Consider the following 26,234-nt stretch of genomic DNA (forward strand, 5'->3'; position numbering starts at 1 on the left):
GCATGCTTCTCTTCAGTCATCACGCATCACAGAGGATTTGTTAGTTAGTTAAGTAGTTAGTTAGTTGGTTAGTTAGTTAGTTAGTTAGTTAGCAAAAAAAATGATAAATAAATAATATGATGTATGAAGATTGACTCAAAGTTTTGGAGAGAAGGCACTGCCTACCAGTGACTATCAGTCTACCAGCACTGCTCAGTCTTAGTTCCCCGGCTCAGCCTGCCTAAAGGATATATTTGAGATACTTTCCTAGAGAGTAATGAAAAATCCCAAATATGCATCAACATATACATATTTGTTTATCAATGACACACACCATAACAGTACCTCCTCATTGCATTAATTACAAAGTGTACACAAATAGGAGAAGGAAGTAGCAAGCCCTCACAAAAACTTGCATCTGACAATAGCATTTCAAGCTTGGCGGGGTTCGTGTCACCTTTAAGCCAAATTTCTTGTCAAGAGACTTGTATACCTCTCGTCCATTTTCTGGGGAGTACTTTAGTTAAAAATAGAATATCTATAGATCACTTAAATGTATGTTCGTGAAAGCAGGCTCCCAGGGCAGCTTCTGTGGCGTGAGTCTTGTACTTGACCTTCAGGATACCATGATACTCCTAGACCTGATGCTCCCCTGCCACACACAGGAGTCAAGGTAGCTCCCCAGGGTTAACCCAGCCACTACTGTTCTCAACATCCAAACACAGAATAACATGCCCAGCAAAGGAGAACCAGATGAGGTTCTATCAGAAAGCATCTTAGATATTCTTGATGCGTAGGTCTCCCACGATGTGTCCCTTTGTGCTTCTGCTCCTTGCTAATTCAGCATCCATGGAGATTTCCTAGGCAACTTTTATAACCAGGAAGAACTTACATGTCTCATTTGGGCACAGAGACCACGCTGAAGCTAAATGAAGAGACAGTTAGTACCTATGTCCAGTTGAGGAGGCAGTTCCCTATGAGTTACTTAGCTGCATATCAAATTCTTTTTTAAGTTAGATTTCCCGTCCAGCTCTGAAGACAGAGGGTGCCCCTTTCCTGCCCTAAAACGCAGAATCAGCCAACTTCCTGCTCAACAGACGCTTATGTTCTATGTAAAGAAAAACACGAAACATGGTTTGTTATTTAATTTTCTGGATAAGCCTTTGAACAGGAAACATGTGGGAAGATTAATTGCAATCTTTGTCTCCATGGATCAATGCCCCTCCCCCCCCAAACACAGCCTAACATCAATTTGACCAATAATTCCAAAGGGACAGTTTATCTACAGAGCCTCCACATCTGTGACAAATGCTTTACTTATTGTAATAGTTTGGATTATTCAACTAATATATATGTAATGGCAAAATGTGTAGGGAGGCCCCAAGAAGTAATTTGGAAGAAGCATGGCCAAAACCCACCAGAAAAGCCAGACATGAATGTGTGTGTGTTTGTAACCCCAGTACTGGGCAAGAAGGACCAAGAGGATCATTACAGCATGCCTGCCAACCAGCCTAGCCTGATAGTGCCCAAGTCGAGTGAGAGATGCTTTCTCAGAAAACAAGAGAGATGGTTCCTTAGAATGACACCTGAGATCACCCTCTGGCCTCCACGCATTTGTACACACACAAATACACACACACACACACACACACACACACACACACACACACACACACACAGACACAGACATAAAGGGAAATAACTTCCAAAATACATTTGATACCTGAAACCTTTGCCATATTTAAGATGAGTTGGGCTGGAGTGGTGGCTTAACAGTTAAAAGTGGCTACTCCCGTGGAGACCCAAGTGTGGTTCCCTGCATCCACATGGCAGCTCATAACCCTTTGTAGCTCCAGTACCAGGGTGCCCAGTGGCCTGGAGCGCAAACAATGCACAGACATACAAGCAGAAAAAAATCCATATGTACATAAAATGAGAATAATTAAACACTAAGAATTGTGCTCTACTCTGAAATGTATTTGTTACACAATTTCTTACTTAAGGAATTCAAAGAAAATCAGATGTACTCAGCATGGAAATGTAAACTCAGACGAAGGTGACAACCCTCCTGTGAAGCACAGATATGCAAATATTGAGACCTCAGATAAAATAGGGAAACTACACCCTTCACGATAGCCACAAGCCATATAAAATATCTAGGAGTAACTCTAACCAAGCAGGGAAAGACTCGTTTGGAAAAAAAAAAACCTTCAAATCTCTGAAGAAGGAGATTGAAGATGACATCAGAAGATGGAAAGTACTTCCTTGTTCATGGATTGAGAGAATTAACATAGTAAAAATGGCCATCTTACCAAAAGCAATTTACAGATTCAATGCAATCCCTATCAAAATACCTACACAATATTTTAAAGACATTGAAAGATCAATTCTCAACTTCATATGGAAAAACAAAAATCCCCAGAATAGTTATAGCAATCCTGTACAATAAAAAATTCTCCAGAGGAATCTCCATACCTGAGCTCAAGCTGTACTATGGAGCAAGAGTAATTAAAAAAGCATGGTACTGGTACAGCAATAGGCTGGTTGATCCATGGAATCAAATTGAAGACCCAGAAATGAATCCACACACCTATGGTCACTTGATTTTTGACAAAGAAACCAAATCTATTCAATGGAAAAAGGATAGCTTATTCAACAAATGGTGCTGGTCTAACTGGATGTCTATATGTAGAAAAATGCAAGTAGACCCATTTTTGTCACCATGCACAAAACTCAAGTCCAAGTGGATTAAAGACCTCAATATAAAACCAGAGACACTAAATCTGTCAGAAAAAAGTGGAGAAGAGCCTGGGACACATTGGCACAGGAGACAGCTTCCTGAACAGAACTCCAACAGCCCAGGCTTTAAGGTCAACAATCAATAAATGGGACCTCAAGAGGCTGAGAAGCTTATGTAAGGCAGAAGGCACTGTCAATAGAACAAAGCAACAGCCAACAGACCGGGAAAAGATCTTCACCAACCCTACATCTGACAAAAGTCTAATATCCAAAATACACAAAGAGCTCAGAAATTAAACACCACCAAACCAAATGACCCAATTGAGAAATGGGGCTCAGAAATAAACAGAGAATTCTCAACAGAAGAATATTAAATTGTTGAGAAACACTTAAATGCTCAATGTCCTTAGTCATCAGAAAAATGCAAATCAAAATGACTCAATTCTGTCTTACACCCATCAGAATGCCTAAGATCAAAAACTCAAGTGACAGCACATGCTGGCGAGGATGTGGAGAAAGGGGAACACTCCTTCATTGCTGGTAGGAATGCAAACATGTACAACCACTTTGGAAATCAATCTGGCACTTTCTCAGAAAACTGGGAAAAGGGCCACCTCAAGATGCAGCTATTCCACTCCTTGGAATATACCCAGAAGATGTTCCACCACACAAGAAGGACATAAGTTCAACCATGTTTATAACAGCTTTATTCATTATAGCCAGAACCTGGAAACAACCTAGATGTCCCTCAATCGAAGGATGGATAAAGACACTGTGGTACATCTACACTATGGAATACTACTCAGCTATTAAAAACAAAGAAAATCCTGAAATTTGCAGACAAATAGATGGAACTAGAAATGATCATCCTGAGTGAGTTAACCCAGAAGAAGAAAGACTCACATGGTATATACTCACTTATAATTGGACACTAGCCCAAAAGAGATGTCCCATGAAAGTCTTCACTTACCAAGAGACTAGGATAGATGCGAGGACTTCCTATCAGGACTCTAGGTGAGAGAAATATGGGAGAATGGGGAAATAGAAGGATCCAGAGGGTCCTAGAAACCTACAAGAAGAACATCATGATGGGAGGATCTGGACCCAGGGGGTCTGCTCAAACTACTGCACCAACCAAGGACAATATATGCAGTAAACATTGAACCCCTCCTCAGATCTAGCCAATGGACAGGACATCCTCCACAGCTGTGTGGAGCATGAGGGCTGACTCTGTCATGATCTCTGGTACCCCATATTTGACCACTTCCCCTTGGTGGGGAGGCCTGGTGGCACTCAGAGAGAGGATAAGCAGGCTGCCAAGATGAGACTGATAGGTTATGACCATATGGTGGGGGAAGAGGGCCCCTCTGCCACAGTCCTAGGAGTGGGGAGTAGGGTGAAAGAGGGAGGGGGGAGGAATAGAAGGATACAAGTGAGGGGAAAACAACTGAATTGTAATCTAAACAAATTAATTAAATAAAAAAAAATACACACCAGGAAATATAAGCAAATGCTGCAAAGTGAGTAAGCTGCAAAATCACTGAGTTCAAACACACCTTATGTAATTTCTATATACTATGATTCCTGGCGATTCCCATATGCACCTCTACAGATGGTTCAAGAAATCTGGTGGTTTCCTTCTACATCCCGTCATAGTGCTCTCCCTCCTTTGCCCCCAGTCCCACCCTCCAGTGGTTTCCAATGGGACAACCATGATGGAGTCCTGCATTTTCTTTGGGGTTATAGATACACACTGCCGAGCCCAGATATTTATGAGGGTAGTGGGGATTAGAACTCAGTCCTCAAGGGCATCCTATAAGGTATCTATGACTACAATAGAATCCAGAAGTTCTTCAGGAGCTTGCTAATGATACAAACCATTAAAAAAAATAAGTCAGAAATGGAGTGTATGACCTGATGCATGAGCAAACGGTACCCTGTCAACTCATGTTCCCCAACGCATTCTAAGTGGTGTGAGAGCTCTGCTGGAAGAGCAAGCAGGCCAACTGCTCACTTACTTATCAGAGGTGGAGAGTTTCCCATGTACTGTAGCTCTACCTCTTCAGCCCGCTCCATCTTCAATGGGACCTGCATCCTCTCACATATGCCGTGCTCTAACACCGGATCCGGTTGACTGCCAACTGGTGCATTTCTCAAACTCTTCATGTGCTGTCGAACTTCCGCCAAGAGGACGGCTTGTATTGCTTCAGTTACCTGGAACAGTTTTTTTTCATGAATTACATATTATTCCAAATTACTAGGAGTCTTATAAAAAAAATACATCCAAAGCCCAGAATTTTGATTTGAGTTTGTCCACAAATGATATCATCTCATTTTGCTAAAAGTAACATCAAATATCTCTCTTTGTGAGTAACAGTAATGAATGCAGAGACCCAGAGCTGCCCAAGCAGCAGATGTGGACCTAGCCCCGTCTAATACCCAAGGAGAAATTGCAAAAAAGCAAATGAGGTGTATGTAGGAGCCAACAGATAGGGTGAAGGGCTCCAAAGCGCCAGTCCCTAGAACAGAAAACAACTATCAACTATTGTTACCTGCACTGGGAGCACGCACACATACCCCGTTAACAGCCAGCCAGGGGCTCTATCTTTCACCTTTGAATTATTAGCTAGTGGTAGATTCTGGGAGAAGGACATCACTGTCTTTAGTTGTGTGCCCGTAGCTGAGCCCAAGAGGCTCCAAAAGGCTCCATACCCACAGTCACGCAGACAGTCCTCACGAGAAAGTCACACCAACAGGAAGAGCATGAGAGAGAGAGCTGTGGGGAGGAGGGAGGGTGGACAGAGGTGATAGGGTAGTAGAAACAAGAGCGGGCAGTATTCACCACACACGAGTGAGACTGTAAACTCAGAACAGTAAAAAATAAAATGTAATAAAGAACAAAGTCCAAGCAGGGTAGGGTGGTGGCGGAGGCAAGCGCACGCCTTTAATTCCAGCATCCAGGAGACAGAGGCAGGTGGATCTTTGTGAGTTCAAGGCCAGCCTGGTCTACAGATCAAGTTCCAGGACAGCTAAGCTGCACAGAGAAACCCTGTCTTGGAAAAAAATAAAACAAACCAAAACAAGAATCCAGGGGCAAACACCAGCCTTGAAATCTTTTTGTTGTTGTTGTTGTTTTGTTTTTAATTTAAATTAATTTTTAAAATTTTGATCACTTTACATCCCAATCGTAGCCCCCTCCCTCATCTCCTCCCAGTCCCACTCTCCCTCTCTCTTCCCCCACGCCCCTCCCCTAGTCCTCAGAGAAGGAGATCCTTTCTTCCCTATCAACTGACCCCAGCCTACCAAGTCTCATCAGGATTGCCAGCATCCTCTTCCTCTGTGGCCTGGTAAGGCACCTCGCCAGGGGGAAGTGATCAAAGAGCAGGCAACAGAGCCCCTGCTCCCCATACTAGGGGACCCCTATGGAAACTGAGTTTCCTATTGGCTACCTCTGAGCAGGGGGCTTAGGCACTCTTGATGCCTGGTCCTTGTTCAGTACAACGGTCTCCGCTGGCCACCCTGGCCCCAGATTTGTTGGCTCTGTTGGTCTGCTGGAGCTCCTGTACCCGCTGTGTGCTTCTATTCTCCCACTCCTCCATAAGACTCCCTGCCCTCTGCCCAAGGTTGGCTGTGAGTCTCAGCTTCTGCCTCTATGCCTTGCTGGGTGGAGTCTTTCAGAGGAACTCCATGGTAGGCTCCTGACCTGTCCCTTCTCTTCCAGCGTCTATTCTATTTGTCCTTCTGAGTGAGAATTCAGCATCCTCCTTAGGGCTCTCCTTGTTATTTAGTTTCTTTAGGTCTGTGTGTTGTAATGTGGTTATCCTGTATTATGTGGCTAATATCCACTTGTAAGTGAGTATATACCATGCGTGTCCTTCTGCGTCTGGGTTACTTCACACAGGATGATCTTTTCCAGTTCCATCCATTTTCTTTTCTTTTTTTAAGTGCAAGGGCACTTAAGAGCGGTTTTTAATTTCTTTGTCTAATGATGCTGTTTTAATTTTTCTCAGATGGTGAAAAAAAACTTGTGCAAAGTACAATCATCAGGGTCCCAGAAAAGATGTGAACAAGACATCACACAAAGCTGGTCTCTAAGTCAGCCAATGTCATGTAAGGAAATCCCTCAGAAAAGACCAATGCAAGTCACAACACAACACAAACAATAACTAGTTTTGCTTCGAGGAGAATTTCCATCAGACAAGGGGCTGCCTCCTCTGGGATGAGCCCGCCTCCCCTGCCCATCTTCTTTGCCCCCATCTTCCTGGATCCTTATGGAGCTTCGCTATGGTCTACCAGATCCCTGTCTCTACATTAGGCTTGGTGACGAGGATGCTGTAGAAAGCCATCTTGCAGGATGAGAATAACTGCCTATTTGCTTCCTCAGAGAAAGGGCTCAGTGGACCTCAGCAGCAGGGATCTCCTCTGATAGGATGAGGCATGTGGATTACGTCATACCTGTACAGACTGCTCTCTCCAGCAGGAGACCAGCTTCAAAAGCGAGAGGTCGGCCTCCTGTGTGTGGCATTCACTCCTACCTAGACATGCAGAGAACACACTTATTAATGCAAAGCATGGTCAGTCCCTGGTGCCTGCACGTTAGAACCACCCAGGGAAGCTTGTTTCTCAAACACCAGTGCTCAGGTTCAGCATTTCAGGGAGTGTAATTTAGTGGGTCCAAGGATGGGAACGGGCAGCCAGTAACACTCTGCCAAAGTATCTCAGATGACTTTCAGATACAGCCAGACTAATTAGACAAACACAGATGCTTGTCAAATCACACTTATTTCATCTCTCTACCCCTCTCCCAAACTGCTCCTCATACAAAGAGCTCAGGCTTGCAATGAGTTGGTACCCATCATAGATAAAATCGGACTCTACTGGTGTGTCCTCACCCACCTATTCGTCTGCTACCAATAGGAAAATTACCAACGCTTCACACTGTCTGTGGGACATTGTTTCTTCTGTTTCTTCGTCTCTTCATTACCTGTCCTATCTCTGCCTTAAGTCCAGAGGGAAGTTCTAACCATGAGAAGGGCTTGTTATATTTAAACTGGTCCATACCAGGACCAACAGTTCACCACACAAAAGAGCAACTAATGAAAAATAAAAGTGCCTTTTCATTAATTGAGAATGTATGCATAATCATCTAAATGTAAAAAAAAAAAAAAAAAGAAGCCAATCACTGAAGGCTCTGACGGCTGAAGGCGTCATACAGGTCTCAGGCCCTCGGAGAAAAGTGGGAGGCATGAGGCCTTCCCCTGCTGGGAAAATTGCAACTACTGCTGTCTACTAAAAATCAAGGTATTAATTCATGTTTGACATTCTAGTAACAACAAGTGATATTAGTGTTAATCCATTACATTCTCTATGAATTGCCTTATAAGAAACATTTCATGTATCTTGCTTTATACATGTATATCTTCATTAAATTATATTAGTGGTCAAAGAACGGTGATGGAACAAGCATACTGGGTATAAAACAGGTTAAGAACATAAAAGAAGGCAATAATATATGCTTGCCTACTACTCTGGGTTTTTTTTTCCTAAAGGAGTGTGCAATGTGAATTTGAAATAACGAGCCACGCTGCACAAAACCTGTGTCCCAGAACAGTCCCATTCTGAACACACTTCCCACATCTCCACAAGTGCCGATGAAGAAATTTTCCTTTGATCTCTCTCCCTGCTTCCTCTCTAATCTTGCTGACCTTGTGACTCACCTTCAAAGCTAAGTCTTGGTCTCAACTGTAACTACTTACTGGCATCGTGGGGCACTTCACAGTACGCTTTAATGCGATGTTAAAATTTTAATATGATAGAGAGACCAGAGCCAACTTTTCTTGGCAGTGTCAAGGAGTCGTAGAATTAATTGCAACTTCAGGGGTAAAGATGAAAAGAAAACATCCCAGCCTTGTCAGCATTACTCAGTCACCATTTCTGCTAACAGGAGTGGGCACTAGTTCCTGTCAAGCCTTGAAAAAGAGAACTCCAGTGTTATTTCACTTTCCAGGGGTCGGCTTTAAAAATCAATTGCCAAGAAGTGAGTCTTTTCCTGTATCTCTCCACTCACCTCATCTCTCTATTATGAAAAAAAAGTTACCTTTATTTGTCTCTAATTTCAACTTTGTGGGAGGGGGAGGCACGTGTGTGCATATGTGTACTTCTGTAGCATGTGTGTGCTTATGTGTCCCTCTGTAGGTCCAAGTTGGACATCAAGTGTCTTCCTTGATTGTCCACTTTAGTTTTTGAAACAGGGCCTCTCACTGAACCTAGAGCTCGCTGACTGACTAGGCTTGCTCGCCAATAAGCTTCTGGGATCCATTCGTTTCCCTTTTGCCAGCACCTGGACCACAAGCATGGGCCGCAATCCCCGGATTTTATGAGGATGCTGTGGATTTGAGCTCGGGTCCTTATAATTGCACCGTAAGCATTTGCCTACCCAATCGTTTCCATGTCTCTCTGATTTAATATTAACTGTTACAAACGGAGCCTAAACACCAGTATGACTCAGCAGTAACTCTAGTTATCAAGGCTGTTGACCCGCAGACACACAGGAGAAAGAGAAGCATCCTTGGGCCTGGTTAGCCATTCTATCTTTACTGAAACATGTGTGTTAAACCTTAAATTCGAATCCTTTTGATAGTCCTAAAAAAATGGAAACTGAGGAAGGAGCCCTATTAAGAACTTCTATATCTGAAGAAGAAGGCAGGTCATGGTCTACCTAGGAGGGATGCTATCACAGGCATGCAAATGAAGAGCGAGGCAATGAAGACAGAAGAGAGAGAGGTGACTCAGATCTGCGTGTCACTGCTGTTTCTCTGGTTATCAGCAGTTTGAGTGTCATTGATCCATCTAGTTTTTTAGGAGCCCTGTGGCCCCGTCCCGGAGGATAACAGAATCTTCTTATACTTTTAGTGCAAAGAGGTTTTTATACATCAAGTGAAACTTCATATGCAAACAATTAACAGAACTCTTGGAACACATTCAGATACCCTAACTGGATATTATTAGTAAAAGCTTCTAGAAAGAACCTTAAATGCTCTTTTAGTAGTCTAGTAGGGCCATTGTGCAACACAGGTCAGCCACTGCTTAGCTTCAGAGGTAGCATGCGCATTAGGCCAGGACCCTTTTTCTCACTGTAAATAGGGATTTAATAAAAACTAAAACACATTTCAAAGGGTGTATACAGAGTAATCTACACAGCTGGACCTTAATCTACACTCACCTGTTTTATTCATATCTCAAACATTGTTCTAGTCAGTATGTATCTTTTAAGTTTTCTCACTTGTTAATTCATTATACACTAATCCAGAACAATTGGACAATTCTTTCTAGGCATTAGAATATAATAACGAATGAGACTGTCATAGAAATGGGAAAGATAATTATTAGTGAAAAAACATATGGAGAATGGTACAATGGGAGAAGAGGTGGGATGTTGTAGAGAGAGAAGGTGGAGCATGTGAGGAAAATTTGGAGGATGAAGATGAATGACAGGACAGTAGGTAGGGTCCTGGGGAGGACATCAGAGGAAGGAACCATCCAGACAAAGGCAGAGCCAAGGCTGAAGTCTTAAGGCTTGTTTGTCATGTTGCTTAAGGATAAAGAGGCAAATGTAGTGGCGACCTCATACTACATACATTATACCAGCGATGATGTGTGGATGGAGCAACTTAAGTCCAAGGGATTAATGGAGTGATGTAGCTTGTATCCAGAGTGAAAAAAAAACACTGGAAGATGGTGTGTATGTGTGTGTGGGCATATGTGTGTATGTGTGTGTGTGTGTGTGTGTGTGTGTGTGTATGTGCATGTGTGTGTGCATGTGTGTGTGCATGTGTGTGTGTGTAAGAGAGAGAGAGAAAGACAGAGACAGAGAAAGAGATACAGAGAGGCAGATACAGATACACAGAGAGACAGAGAGAGGAAGAGAAGATACCACTTGGGAATGGAGTGTGAGAGGCAAGGGTCGGAGCAGGGAGTGGTTAGAGACCTACTGTAGCCATTCAGCTAACAAGCACACGACACTGAAGGCTCACACATGGGGTGCATCAGACGCTGGATGACAGAAAGAAGAGAAAGTGAGAAAACGGTATCAAAGTTCTGAGCTGAGCAACAGGACTGAGGGAGAGGTCCCTGGGATGCTAAGGATGGGAGAGGCAAACGGGAAGTACACCGGCCACTTGGCATCAAAACATAATCTAAAGGCCGAGACGATTACTCAGAAGAATTTGAGATTGTTATGCAGATAAAAATAACCTCCTGAAATAGCCAGAGAACTCTCTGGTAGTAGCTTTTGGGAAGGGGGCGGGGTTAAGAAAGCCATGATGCAGTGAATCTTCTAGTAAACCACACAGGACTTTACTATCCAAATATTTCATCCACTGATAAGTCTTAGCTACTTGGGTGCCTAGTGGCCTGTGGGGTACAATCTACACGTTTTATAAAGTTACTTACTGCCATCCAGCTATAGAACTGTTATTTTATTTTACAGTGAGAAATACGTCAGATCACATCTGTGTCGTTAACTCTTCTTACCATTTCTTAGGTGACTGTAGAAGCTTGGTATATTCAAAATATCACTTCCAGGGAATCTCCCCTTGTGCACAGACTCCATCTTGAAGGGTCTGTTGTAAAAAGAGAGAGAGAGAGAGAGAGAGAGAGAGAGAGAGAGAGAGAGAGAGAGAGAGTGTTTTCCGGGATATAACTTTAAAAGTATGGTAACCTCTTTGAGAAAATAAACTGAAGACACATGCTCACAACTATCCTAGCAGGTTGGGCACTGAGCACAGTTATTATCACATTATCTTGTACACTTAATTTCTCAACTTTGACCTATCTTCATTCTTAACTAACTTCAGATATTAGCTCATCAGAATGCATTGTGGCCCTTTTGGCGGGAGAAGTCTTGCTACCATGGAGCAGCGTATCCAGCTGCTGTGACTGCTTTAGGAATCCCACAGTCAATGCCACCAGGCAACTCTTCCCCGGGTACCATCAGCTTCTGTCCTGGGCCACTGTTCCTGACAAAGCCAGGGATGCTGCCACCACAGGCTGTTTCTTCAGAATTCAGTGCATTTATACAGGGGCGTCTCAGCCTTCACAACTATAATAAAGTGTTGGCAAAATGGAAAAATTTGTCGGAAGGATTTGATAGGACATACCGGGTAACATATCATTTTGATGTCTCAATAAAACAAACAACCCTGGCCCCCACAGATCAAATCCAGAGAGCTGATTTAGAAAATTCTCACTCTGATACCTCCATTCCAGAGTTTGTTTGAATGAATAGTTGGGGTTTTTTTTGTTTGTTTGTTTTGTTTTGTTTTGTTTTGTTTTGTTTGCTTTGGTTTGGTTGGCTTGGTTTGGTTTGAGACAGGGTCTCACTAGCTCTGCCTGCCCTGGAACTTCCTTTATACACCAAAGATCAGCCTGCCTTTCCCTTCACCCCACAGTAGAGTATTAAGATTAAAGACCTGCACCACCACAGCCACTGTTTTAATAGTTTTTTAAGACTCTTTAATGGGAAGCATGCTAAAAGCACCTGGACTCCTCCCGTAGGACCCCAGCCAGGTTTTCCACCCCAGAGTCAATTTTAAGAATAAACCTCTGTCCTACATCCACATGGTGCAATCACAGTCCAGCAAGTTGCTGGGGGTGGGAGTGGGGGCGGGGGTGGAGGTAGGATGGTGGTTCGCATTGTAAAAAGGGGAAACTAAAGCCTGGTCAGGTTAAGTGGCTAGCCTGAAGCACATGGGGTGCCCCAGTGGATGCAAGGCTCTCCCTTACCCCCAAGTCTGTTTTCTCCACATTAACACCAGGAAGGTAGGCATTAAAAGCCTGTAACATGGCAGTGTTATGGTATGTAGCAGCCCAGAAGCTTATGATGTCTGTCTGGACTCCCAGACTGGAAGCACAGGAGGGCAGAGGTGCTGTCACTCAGCATCTGGGACAAAGGCTTGCTGGCCTGAGCGATTATCAAAAAGATTGCAGAGACCCTGTACCCTGCAGCAAGTAAGTTGAATCTTGCCCTTGGACAGGAGAGTGGATTTGCCTCACACTGGTGAGTCTCTCTCTCTCTCCCACCCCCACCATGCACATCACACCTCCCTTTCTCCTTGGACCCTTCCTGTATTCAGTGGTCCTTATTTGTTTTATGTGTAGAGTTTTTATTATTTGAATGATTCCCCTGCCTTAATCAAAAACCTATTTTCTCTATCTTCTGTAGGTCATAAGCTGTGGACATACTTTAGTAACCATTTGGTGGACTAAATTTAATTTAATAGCATCAGAATGAAAAAAAAATGTTGTCATGTATGTAAAAGGACAACATAGTAACTGCCAAGTATTAAACTGCACCTGCCATCTGTTACTGGTGAGCTGTGTTTTCTATAACAGACAATCACACCACCCTTACCTGAATGTGCCAGGCACAAGTTTGTGGTATGAGTTAAGATATGACATTTCCAACTGCCATAAGCACCTGTTAAGAAATTCTTTGTTCAGATCTAATTCACACTATGTTAGATGAATCACAAGATATGTCCATGGGTATGGATGTATGTAAGTGCGCGCGCGCACACACACACACACACACACACACACACACACACACACACACACACACACATCCATCTATGCTTTCACTAAGTATCTAACCCTATGGCCTTCCTAGCACATATGAATATAACAGATATCTTCTGAGTGAACCAATATTATCCCTAATTTTATTTGTGTGCTTATGTGTATATTCACATGTGTGCATGTGTGCACATATGCATGTAAAGGCATGAGGTCAGTACTGAGTGCCTTCTTTGACCTTATGTTTTGAGATGGGGCCTCTTTCTGACCCTAGAGCTCATTGACTGTGCTAGACTATCTGGACAGCCAGTTCCAGAGACCCACCTCCCTCTGTGTCCCCAAGGCTGGGCTTAGAGGCACCCGTTGCCCCACCCAGCCTTCACACCAGTGCTGGAGACTCCATCTCCTACTCTTCATCTTTGCATGACATCAAAACATCTCCCGAACCTAAATGAATTAATATTAAAACATACAATTAACCTCCAGCCCGAAGAAGTAATAGGGAAATATTTTTAAATGGGTCCCCAGTTAAAAGGGTTGTTGCATCTTTAACTCTGTCTCCCAGCAGAAAGGGAGGAAGATGAGAAGGATGAACACAGCGAGTGATCATAACAGCCTTGAAGTCTGCGTCAGAACTGTCGGTCCCTCGAGCGCTTCTTACCTGTCCATTTCACAGGCCAGATCCAAAGGCATGTTGACTAACTTATTAACTAAAAAAAGCCTGCTCAGTAAGTACACTATAGTATCTGATTGTTGCAAAGCATCACAGTGATTTTCCGGGCCTCTGGGAATTCCAGCGTAGTGTGGAAGAGTGGCTGTGTATTTATTTGACAAGTCCAAAACTTTTCTGGAACACAAATTGACTCCTGAGTACTCCCTCATTTCGGTACTGCACGCGTCCCACCCAGGCAGCATCAGGGAGAAGAGGTCTTCGTTTGAAGCGAGTCCCAAAGACACAGGACCCTGCAGCTTTAAGATGCTGAGATGCCGGATACAGAGGTTATCTAACTCTTTGTCCACTCCCCACGGCAAAACGCAAGACAGAAACAGTTTCGCCATGTCTATCGTGAGGCTGGCATCGACCTTCCTGGACGGCTTAGGGTATGTCTTTTTGGAGCTCTTCATTTTCCTCTGTCTTTTAATGCCATCACTCTCCTCTGGGAGCTTATTGGTGCTGTCCCCGGGGGCCAGGCTGTCCCCACCGGGCTTGGCTTGTGCCTCTGCCTGGAGAGAGCCACATGATGCTTTGTTTCTTCTTATCGTCAGTGTCTTCTTCTCTACTGTGCTCTTGGCTCTCCTCAAGATGTCACTTCCATAGAATGAGCCAGAAGGGTCCACATCATTTAGGGGAGTGGGCAGCAGTAGTTCAACAAGATTTTCCAGATCAAACAGGAGAACATGGAAGCCAATGTAACTCCATTTTGTCTTCACAGGCAAGACATTAAAAGGTCTTGGGATTGATGAGGCATCAGCAACCTGAGGGGAAAGATATGAGCATATCAGAGTTCATGATACGCATTGGTGGCATGATATGATATAACTGTGGCAGAAAAAGAAATATTTAGTGACAGTTAAAGGCAAGAACTATTAAAGTCTGCTAAAAATAATAACGCTAAAGCTGTGACTGTTGGTTTTGTTTCAGTCATGAAACTCCTTTTCTAAACTGAAGATCGTAGATTCTGGCATCCACCACAAACTTTCTTTCCTCCAAGATTTTCCCCTAAGTAAATTAAAACTAGAGTTCTGGAAATTCGGGGGGGGGGGTGGTGGGTGGGTGGTCAGCATGGGCATGCAACTTGTATGCAGGTGCCCACAGAAATCCAACCAGGTTACCAGGGTACCACATACCCTAGAATTGGAATTACAGTTGGCTGTGGGCCATCAAATGGGTACGGGAACAGAACTCTGGTCCTTCTTAAGACCAATACATCCTGTTAACTGCTGAATATCTCTCCAGATCTATCCATCATTTATCTACCTATTATCTATCCATCACCATTTATCAATGTATCTATCATCTATCATATATCTCTCTATTTACCATATATCAATCTCTCTATATCTATCCATCCATCTGTCTATCTACCTACCTACTTATCTGCTCTGAACCTATAAACAATATAAAGGAAAGTAACACTGAAGGAGAGTCAACAAGCATCCGACTCCACAGCAGAAGGCGTCCTGATGTCAGGACTGCTCCCTAGACCTAAGGGTCTCAGGTTTATGACTCTTCTGATTCCACATTAGTCTTCCATTGATGTGTAGCCTCAACTGACCTACCCAGAGTCATCAAAAAATATGTATGTTATGGCTATAAAATTCAGCGAAGCAGGGCTAATCAATGAAAATGAGAAAGAGTATGCTATCACATTCATGTGAAAGTCAGGGATACGCGAGTTCAACGGTCTCCAGCTCGGAAAGCATGTTGAAGATTATTCTCATTGCATTTCTCTTTTATAAAAATGATCTCTTCTCAGAGAAAATTTAAAAAAATAGTTATCTAGAGTTTTTTTCAAAATTTATAATTTTTCATGACTTTAAATTTGTAGTTACTTCTTACTTTTTGCTCCTGGATTTGCCCTGCAATGGAGAATGGTTTCCTCCTGTCTCTCTCCTGATGCCCAGTTGCCCCAGTATCGCTCACTGGTCTAATTACTCGGGACACCACTCAATGTCCTTATCACCACTGGACACAAATTGTGTAATAATACTAAAACTCAGGGACAACATCTGATCAAGTAAGTCACCTTACTTTGGCCATCTTTGGCCTTCCAGTCTTTACCATAAATCAGAAAACTCATGCCAAGTTCCAACACATGTTTCTCATCTTTTAATAGTTTTTAAATAATTGTTCAACGGGCATCTCTCTTTATCTGATAACCATGTACTGACCTTCACTGGAGGTCATTGTGCCTTTTTCTTGTTGCTGTTGTTGCCTCTCTCTCTTTTTCTTGCTGGAAGTTTCTCAATGTTGATGATATTCTTAAAGAAACAACTTTTAACTTTGTTTAGCTTTTCAACAGAATAATGTTTTTCTTGAAGGACAGGTTTGCTGAGCACACGCTTTCAGCCTGTCTCACAGCATTTGAAGGCACTATTCTGCAGATTCTGGTCTCCTTTCTCTTGTAGTGAAAAAGTCAGCTGCTGGGCTAACTGTCACTCCATCTGTCTGTCTTTTTTTTTTTTTAAGATCTATGTATCATTAATATTTTTATGTATATATTTTTTCAAATTTCAGTTGATTGCTTATCAGTTGTGTTTTAAGACTATATTTTTGGTTTTCTCCCTGCCCTGAACATGCTTATTTTATATGTTACTCTGCTTTTGAATTTTGTCTATGATTTTTCTGGTCCTTTGCATGAACTTGACTACGTGTGACTGTATAAAATACTGTCAGGAGAGCCCCTTAAGGCCCAGGGTAAGGGCATATTCTTCGAGAGAAAACCTTAGTTTATGACTGCCTCTGTACATGCTGGGTTGTCACTCACAGACACTTTGAGTAAAATGTTCAGTTTAAATGTTTTTTCAGCCCTTGCAGATATTACGAATTCTGACTCTTACATCATAGTATTCAATTCTGAATCAAAACTATTTTCCCCAAGGTGGAGACCAGCAAAGGCAGAGTTGTGTTTTCTCATTTATTTGGGGAACACACCCTCAGCATAGTCCGCATTCTCAGTGGGTGTGCAGTTCCTCAGGAGTGATGGACTCAGGCTGTTAGCAACACCTCACTCCTGCCTGGATTGGTTCATTCTGTCTAATCGCCTGTGGAGTGGTTACAATTAACCTACACTCCCAGGAACACATTTGCACCTGCACCTTTCTGCAGAATCTTCTGGAAACATATTCCCATTTTGATTTTAGCATCTCAGACCTCCTTAAGTTTCTTGTTAATTTAGATAAGCATTCTTTTTAGAGATTAGAAATATAAATTGTTTATTATTTTTTAGAGAGTCTAGTAGAACTAATGTTTAGGACATTAACTTACAAATGGATAGAAACTGGGTTTGTGAGAGCAATAGTTTTAAAAATCAGTTTTTATAGAGAAAATGAGCATTCTCACACACCACAGAACCAATATACATGACGTCTGCTACATGGAAAGCAACTGCTATTATATGTTAACGTATTTAAAATGTTATCTGCCATTTAATATTGAAATTATTTTAAGCTAATTTATCCCACAAGACAGTTTCAAAGATACATGAAGTCATATAAAAGCAATGAACAGCACAGATTTTTAAAATGTCCACATGCTGCAAAATAAATGGTCTATGGCACACTTTGTCTAAAGTCATCAGGCATGCACTCCTAAAGAACTGTCATTTGGCCGTTAAAGCAAGAACACACCAAATATATGATGTCATGGCAAGGAATCTGCAGGCATTGCTGGTGGAGATAACAAGTTTTTAAAAAAATATAATCCAAATTATGAAGTTAGGGATTTATTAATATCTCTCTTTTTATCTGTTTTTAAAATGTCTGCAAAATCTATGCCTTATGATACTAACCAACAAATACCTTTAAAACAGCCACCAGTGTTGCCAAAGAAAATAGTGCTAATTGATAAGGCATTAACATACTATGATTTGAGCTTGTGACCCCCACCCTCATGCCATGTGACAAGGCTTGATACTGAGTTTATTGCACTGTTTGGAGGGCCCTGCAGCAGCTGAAGCAAGATTACTTTCAGTGTTCACTGAATTGGGATATTGGGACTCTGACCCTCACATCTCTGGCTCCTTTTCTCCTGGCTCCTAGATACTGACCAAGTTTGTTCACCCCAAGTGCCCCCCTACACCCCTAGTAGTATTTATCAATGCCCCCCTCCACACTCCCAGTGGCATTTACCAAAGACCTAAAATCAATAGAGACAAGTGACCATGGGCTAGAACATCTGAAACCAACCAAGAAAATAAACCTTCCCTCCTTATAAACTGTGTGCCTCAGGCATTTTGTCGTATCAAGAAAAGCAGGTTAACCCAACCCGCAGCTCCCCACAAACAAGCACCCACCTGAATAGAAGTGTAAGAGCAAAAATTAAAAGACAGATAAGCAAAGGCTAGGAGTTTTGGCAGATAAACTCCTAATTACAAGTTAATTAGTAAATTATTCCTACTTTGGGGCATAAAACGAATAAATGAAATTAAAATATCAAAGGAAATAAACCTTTAAACCACTTATTTCACACATATACACACCAGGACAGATAAATAAATACCTCCTCACCCTCCTCCCACCCATACAAACATAAAAATAAATCCAACTTAAAACATAATAAACAACAAATAAAGCCAGAAGACTATTACTATTATGACTGATAACTCTGCTGTTATTCTTGGTGACTTAAAATCCAGCCATTAAGCCTTATTCTTATGGTTCCCTTCAGCCCATGTCCAACTTCCACCTGACCAGGGAAATTCACTTAAGAAACTGTCTCCTAAGTACAAAACAAATGTCTCCAAACACCTACCCATTTAAGGCCCTAATTACAGTTCAGTCAACAGTCACTCTGCCAAGATTTCCCCAGGCCTGTTGGCCCCTGTGCACCCCGAGCATCACTCAGGAGTCCTCACTCTGGTTCTGGTACACTTGAATACAATATTTCTCTTTGAAAATTTTCTGATCGTGATTTTGAAATTAGAGAAGACAAAAGATTTTGATTAGGCTATTTCCACAGACTACAAATAAATACCTATTTCGTATCCCTTATGTAAACACACAGGCACCTAAATCAATGCATTCTTGGTTCTTTTAAAAATCCTTTGAAGTGAAATCTCAGAATGACGCGACAGAGATACCTTTAAGGCGAAAGGGGAGATTGTTAGATGGTTCTGGCAAGACTACCCCAAAACACACTTGGCAAATGCAGGTGCGCAGCAGTAATTAATTATTCAGTCAGCACTCCATATAGTCTCCGTCACAAAAACGGGAAATGTTATGGCTGGGTTTCAGTGAGAAATATTTAATAACTATCTGAGTTCCATTTCTGTTATTGGAATTAAAGACCTTGATAAAAAGCGACTCAGAGAAGAAAAGGTATGCTTCTGCTCCCGGTTCCAGGCACAGCCTATCACCACGGAGAAGCCAATGCAGACATTTCAAACCGCCGCTCACATCACATCTAAGGGAAAAGAGCAGAGAGCATGAGTGCGCGCATGCTCACCTGCTGTGCTCAGCCCGGTTTTCCCACTCTAACAGAGCTTGAAATCCCCTGCCTAGGGACAGTGCCACCCACAGTGGGCTGGGTCTCTCCATGTCAATTAACTTAAGACAATATATATCCACAGACAAAACTGATGTAGAAAGTTCTTCATGAGACTCTCTACCCAGGTGCTTCTAGAACAGCGGTTCTCAAACTTCTAATGCAGCGACTTCTTTCTTTCTTTCTTTCCGTTTTCTTCTTCTTCTTCTGCTTCTTCTTCTTCTGCTTCTTCTTCTTCTTCTTCTTCTTCTTCTTCTTCTTCTTCTTCTTCTTCTTCTTCTTCTTCTTCTTCTCCTTCTCCTTCTCCTTCTCCTTCTCCTTCTCCTTCTCCTTCTTCTTCTTCTTTTCTTTTATTCTTTAGAGACAAGGTTTCTCTGTATATTCCTGGCTGTCCTGGTCTCACTTTGGCTACCAGGCTGGCCTCAAACTCACAGCGATCCTCCTGCCTCTGCCTCTGGAGTGCTGGGATTATAGGCACGCACCACCACGCCTGGCAATGCTGCGACCCTTTAATATAGTTCCTCAGGTTGTGGTGACCACTAACCATAAAGTTATTTTTCTGGTACTTCATAACTGTAATTTTGCCTTGTTATGAATCATAAGGTTATATGATTCTGAAACTGTCACACTCTTGATATTTTTCTTGTGACTTAAATGACAGTCACACAGCTCTGTCATTTTGCTGTATCTTTTACCAACTGTAAAAACCCATTTATGAACGTGATAGTAATCCATTGGATATCTTACTAAGACATTCCTAATTTGTTATTAAGCTTTTAAATTACACTACAGGTTCTGTTATGTATTTAAAATGGTTTTAAACATAAAAAGAATCATTTCAATGATTTGATTTTGGTACTCTTAAGCCCTTTATAGCGCAATTACTAAAACTATTATTACATTTTATGCTTTTCTAAAAATTTGTGTGGAAAACCTGTAGGGTCCTGAGTATATTTTGTAGAAGGCAGGCATATGATTTTTATAGTTTATATAAAATGACAATGAATTATACAAAATCCACTTGTGAGGTTTCCTCTCCTGATTTTTAAGCTCCATCTTTTTTCAAAGAACAGGCTGTGATTTATTTATTGAGCTCCTTTTTACTTTATTCCGTCTGTCCAGTTATCTGTTCTTAAGGGAGCATACACCCCATAGCTTTGTTATACACTGCATGGCTTGAGGCGGGTGGATGGGGAGAGAGACAGAAGGGCTCTCACCCTCCGCTCTCTTCTGTTCACGTTCTTCTCGGCTCAGTTCCTATGGGTACTTTTCTAGAATTTTATAATGCAATCCTTAAGTTCCTAAAAATCCAGGCAATGAAACTTTGACATTTCTCAATATTAAATACACCAAAGGGAAGGCTCGGTGCTTAGAGCACTGGCTGTCTTTCCAGAGGACATGGAGTTGAGTTCCTACAGCATGCATTACAGCTTACGTGGCCTGCAGTTGCAGTTCCAGTGGACTTGATGCCTTTTTGCCTCTGCAGGCACTGCATGCATGTGACACATGTATGCCCACACACATATACAGGCAAACACTCATACACATAAAATACATGTAACTCTTTAAAATAAATAACTGTATGTACTTGCGAGTATAAGCCTCTTTAAAATAGTGTGTTTTCTCTCTGGAATTACATATTTTCATTAAATCAATAGCCTTTCTATTTTAGTAGCATTTTTAAATATAGTTTTGTATGGGCCCCTTACACGCTTATGAATTACATTTTTATTTTATACTCATGGCTGTTTACAATTGAATGATATGTTCTCAAAATGCTAATATTTTTATAAGAGTTTTGTTCTTATCCAACTACTCTGCTAAACATTTTCAATAGATTTTTTTTTGATTCATTAATCACTTAACAAGATGCGCACCATTTCAATAATTGAATGAATGTAGCTTGTTTCTTTCTCTGCATTTGGTCCTATTTATTAAGAATTCATGGTGGTGCACGCCTGTAATCTCAGCACTTGGAAGGCAGAGGCAGGAGGATCACTGTGAGTTCAAGGCCAGCCTGGTCTACAAAGCGAGTCCAGGACAGCCAAGATAACACAGAGAAACCCTGTCTCGAAAAACCAAATATAAATAAATAAGTAAAGAAAGAAAGAAAGTTGATATTTGCTAAAACTTATATAGAAGGTCTAAATAACAGTAGAATAGTGTGTGTGTGTGTGTGTGTGTGTGTGTGTGTGTGTGTGTGCCTGTGTTTGTATGTGTACATGTGTGCCTGTGTGTATGTATTTGTGTGAGTGTGTGTGTATGTGCATGTAAGTGTGTGTGTATATGTGTATATACATGTGCATGTGTGTCTATGTGTGTGTGAGTGTGTGTATGTATAAGTGTGTGTTTGTGTCTGTGTGTAGTGTGTGTGAGTGTGTGCGTGTGTTGCCTCAACATACATCGAGCGAGTACTGGTCTTCAACTTGCCATCCTCTTGCTTTCACTAAGTACTGAAATTATATATATGCATTATCACATGTGGCTATCAATAATTATTTTTAATGTTTAGGAGGGTTTTGCTTTCATGTAAGTATTTACATTGTGTACCTGCAGTACCCTCAGAAGCCAAGAGAGGGCATCACATTCCCTGTAACTGGGCTTAGAGACAGGCATGCACCACTAGCTGGTGCCTGGAGTCAAATCATGGGCCCTGTAAGAGCAACCAGTGTTCCTAACTACTGAGCCATCTCCCTGTCCTGGCCAAATGTTGTTATTCTAAATTAAGGAACCATTTTAATCTAAAGCAATTTACTCATTAGATGTAGCATCTGTAACACAGTCTCAATTCCATATGAAAGGAAACAAACATCCCGACTCCCCCACAAATTTCTGTCTTGTACTCTCGCAAGCATCATGCCCACAGCCTAACAGCACAGGTGAGCCAGCGCTGTGATCTAAAGAGCTAGCAAGGTTTTGTGTGTGTGTGTGTGTGTGTGTGTGTTGTTGATGTTTTTTCTCCTCTCCATAAATGTCAGGGTCCTCGCTATTCTGTCAAGCATTCACTCCTAAAATTCAGCCTTGGTCCATTAGTGATGTATGAAAACCAATACTGCTATACTGTATTTTGGAAAGTCTTAAATGACATAGAAACCATACCTGAAAAGGCAACTTAATGTACATGTTACTGACATGATATCCAGGAAAATGAAAGCCTATTGCACCTGCCCCCCGCCCCCGCCAGAACATCAAGGCATTAACTGATTTAATACACACAGGCACATAAAAATTTCATGGCGAGCACAGTGCAGAGGCTGTCTTACTAGCTCACCTGGTCTCTGGAGGCTTTTACCACTGGGGTCCACCTGGTTCTGGGAACTCAGCTATCTCCCTTAAAACATCTATTTCCGGTAGCTGCTGAAGGGCCTCATGTTGGCTCCCCTCACTGCACCCTCTTCCTAAGCCTAGTCATTTTGCTGACACGATGAAGTTCCTGGTGAGCACAAACCCTCTTTGCAGGCCTTTTTTTTTTTTTAAATCAGACTCTAAGCTATAAAGCACAAGTTAGGTGGAATTCCTTATAAATACGGTAAGAAGTGAATATTTATCCAAAGGTAAAGCAATTCCATGCAATTTTCACTTGGAAACCATGTGTTCTAAAAATATATACATATATGTACATATATACATATACATATATATATATATATATATATATATATATATATATATATATATATATGTTTGATACAGATATTGGCCATAGAATGCCTTAGTTTATAAAGATTAATGATGCATGGTATAATGAGTGCCTGGTCTTCATCTCAATAGCAAATCAATTAATAAATTGGCTAATGAATTCGGATACTAATAACAACTGAATGTTTACCAAGGAGACTTTTACCAAACAAATCAAGCAATCCCTCACAAGGCACAGGCAGGCGATGCGAGATTTTTGTGCATCTTTCTTCGCAAAGATGATGCAGTTAGCTTAGAATCCTGAGAGTCCAGATGTTTCCGAAGCCTACAGCACCATGGTCTCTAAACGTGATGGGTTCTAGCTAGGGGGCATGTCCTATCAAAACTTCTCTGGGGTGACCCGCACAGTGCAGAGCACCTAGCCCACCTGCACACTGCTGCTGGTGGAAGGTTCTGTTCAGTCTGGGTCTTTCTGGCTTTTGGCCTCTGTGGGTCTATCCTCAGAACAATATTATTTGTGTTAGTTAATTTTCCATGTCAATTTGACACAAGCTAGAGTTATCTCTTTGGAGGAAGCCTCAACTGAGAACAATGCTCCCATAAGACCAGGCAAGCTTGGGAGCATTTTCTTAGTTAGTGATTGATTGAGGAGGACCTAGCCCATTGTGAGTGGTACCATCCCTATCCAGATGGTCCTGGGTTCTATAAGAAAGCAGGCTGAGCAAGCCAGGAGAAGCCAGCCAGTAAGCAGCACTCCTCCACGGCCTTTGCATCAGCTCCTGCCTCCAGGTTCCTGCCCTGTTTTAGTTCCTGTCCTGATTTCTCCAGTGATAGACTATAATGTGGTTGTGAAAATCAAATAAATTCTTCTTCCTCAACTTGTTTTTATCATTAGCATTTCATTATAGCCATAGTAACCCCAACTAGGGTAGTATTGTTTGCTTAAGTTAAAACTGAGTATGAGTGTGTGTGTGTGTGTGTGTGTGTGTGTGTGTGTGTGTGTGCATGTATGTGTTCATGTATATGTGCACATGCATGTGTGTATTTGTGTGTATCTAGAAAGAGAAGACATAATATCTTTTCAACAATTCACCAATTTCCACAGTCAAGCTTAATATATCAAAATTTATCTGCAAGGTCACTTTCATGGAGAATTACATAATACAGAATTTAATTTACCTATGCAAACTAAATGTATGAACAGTGTTTTTAATCACTGAAAATGTACATAGTTATAAACATTTCATATATATAGCCAGAATTACAATTGTAAAATAAAAGTCAAGTTTAAGTTTTGGCTATAGCCCTAAGTGACAATTTAATAGTGAGTTGCTATAATTATCTTAGGGATAAATTTATGTTGGGATTTGATTTAAAAAAAAAAAAACAGGGTATTTCCAGTCATGAAATAAAGTGATCCTTGCTGCAGCACAAAGATTTGAGGCAGTTATGAGTATTTATGCTATCTGTCTATCTATCTGTCTATCTGTCTATCTATCTATCTATCTATCTATCTATCTATCTATCTATCATCTCTCTATCTTAACTTGTTTTTAATAGCGATGTCATTTTACCACACACAAATGCAAGCTGAAAGCATAAAGTGCACCCCACATTTAGCACTGTGAATGTAAAATAAGGTTTATCTTACCATGCCTGTGCTAGCAATTTGGTGTCCATTCTTGGTACTATATTGCTCAACTTAAGACATTTTTATAGGGGCTGGAGACATGGCTTGATGGGGAAGAGCACTGGCTGCTCTTGCAGAAGCCCTGAGTTCAATTCCCATCACCCACATGGTGCCGCACAACTGTCTGTAACTCAGTTCTCTGCAAGCACACACATGGTGCACAGATACACATGTAGGCAAAGTATTCACACATATAAGTAAACCTGAAAAAAAGACATTTTTTGTTTAAAAAAATTAACTCTTCAAAGAGCTCATTTATACTTCTTAGTGATAATTTTGAATTGCCAGAAACTGGCACAATTTTTAAAAGGGCTTTTAAAAATCGATCGCTAAATTTAAAAGGTCAGCAAAGGGCTTTGCTCTTTCTGAACCAAATACACTTTAGCATTTATAACAAATACGTTGATTCACAGGACACCACAGCAGCTGGGGATGTGCTGCTGATGAAAAGCTCATCTTACAAAGATGAAAAATCCAGGAACCATCACCGGCCCAATAGCAATGAAACCATCAATGTGTCACTCAAACAATAAAGTGCAAATGAAAGTGTCAGCCATTCTTTGAGGCTGCCGGAGCCCTAGGTTTCTGGATGTAGTTGTTGGCAGTACAATCATCTGGGTCCATCTGGTCAGGTGGAGGGTGGCCTGACTGGCCGGGCAAACAGTAGACAAAGGAGAAAGGCTTCCCTCTGCTGCAGATGCACGGAAGAGCTTGGGGGACTGAGCTTGCAGCAGAGACAATATTATCAAACTAATGGCAGGGGCAATCACCGGACCACCGTGCATCCCAGGTACCAGCAGGGCATCCATTTTCAGCTAAGTGCTGGCGAACGTTTTTCCTTGGCTCTCGCCGCTGCAGGGGTAAGACAACTCAGCACTCGAGACCCACTGCCTGGTAATAAATTACTATATTGGACACTTTTTGTTTTCTTTCGCCAGTGACTTCCCCGTGTAGCCTCACTATCATTACCAATTAAAAGAGAGCCTGCTTCAGCCAACTGTATCTCACTATGTATCAGCCCCGATGCTCCAATTGCCTTGGCACGTCCCTCAGGGTCAAGAGGCCCCTTTGACCTTTTTCTACTAAGTCTTCCTGACCACTCACTTATTGCAGCAATCTCAGCTGAACAGATGGACACTTTCTGCAACACCATAAAGCTTAGAATATAAAGATAAATGAAATTGTGTCTCGGACTTCAAGCTGGTTTATGAGCCTGTTCTGTAAAACCTCCGGTTTTAAAGTCTATAATCTCACCCCAGCTAATAGAAAAGATGGCTTGTTTCTGTTTAAATTGTTGGCTTTATCATTTAAGTCTGAGAAATGGTAGAATTCTGTAAGATGTTCAGTGAGTTGACTATAGTCCTAATTAATACAACATCTGGTTTTTGAAGTGCAGGGCACTGCTTT

General features: G+C 41.7%; 1 protein-coding gene across 7 annotated transcripts in view; it reads right to left on the reverse strand.

The window, feature by feature from the left end:
* WDR72 (WD repeat domain 72) overlaps positions 1-26,234 on the reverse strand; it is a 177,114-nt gene that overhangs the window by 63,858 nt on the left and 87,022 nt on the right. For 5 of the 7 annotated variants that reach the window (XM_084752887.1, XM_084752885.1, XM_084752884.1 and 2 more), the window contains 5 exons: positions 13,955-14,769; positions 13,130-13,195; positions 11,251-11,339; positions 7,174-7,253; positions 4,737-4,932 (listed from right to left, as the gene is read on the reverse strand). In XM_084752887.1, coding sequence (XP_084609013.1) covers positions 4,737-4,932; positions 7,174-7,253; positions 11,251-11,339; positions 13,130-13,195; positions 13,955-14,769 — 1,246 coding nt within the window. The remainder of the gene's footprint in view (positions 1-4,736; positions 4,933-7,173; positions 7,254-11,250; positions 11,340-13,129; positions 13,196-13,954; positions 14,770-26,234) is intronic. The other 2 variants (XM_084752889.1, XM_084752890.1) reach the window with 1 other exon arrangement.

This window comes from Acomys minous (genome assembly GCF_964271855.1).
Source record: "Acomys minous genome assembly, chromosome: 13".
Taxonomy (NCBI): Eukaryota; Metazoa; Chordata; class Mammalia; order Rodentia; family Muridae; genus Acomys; species Acomys minous.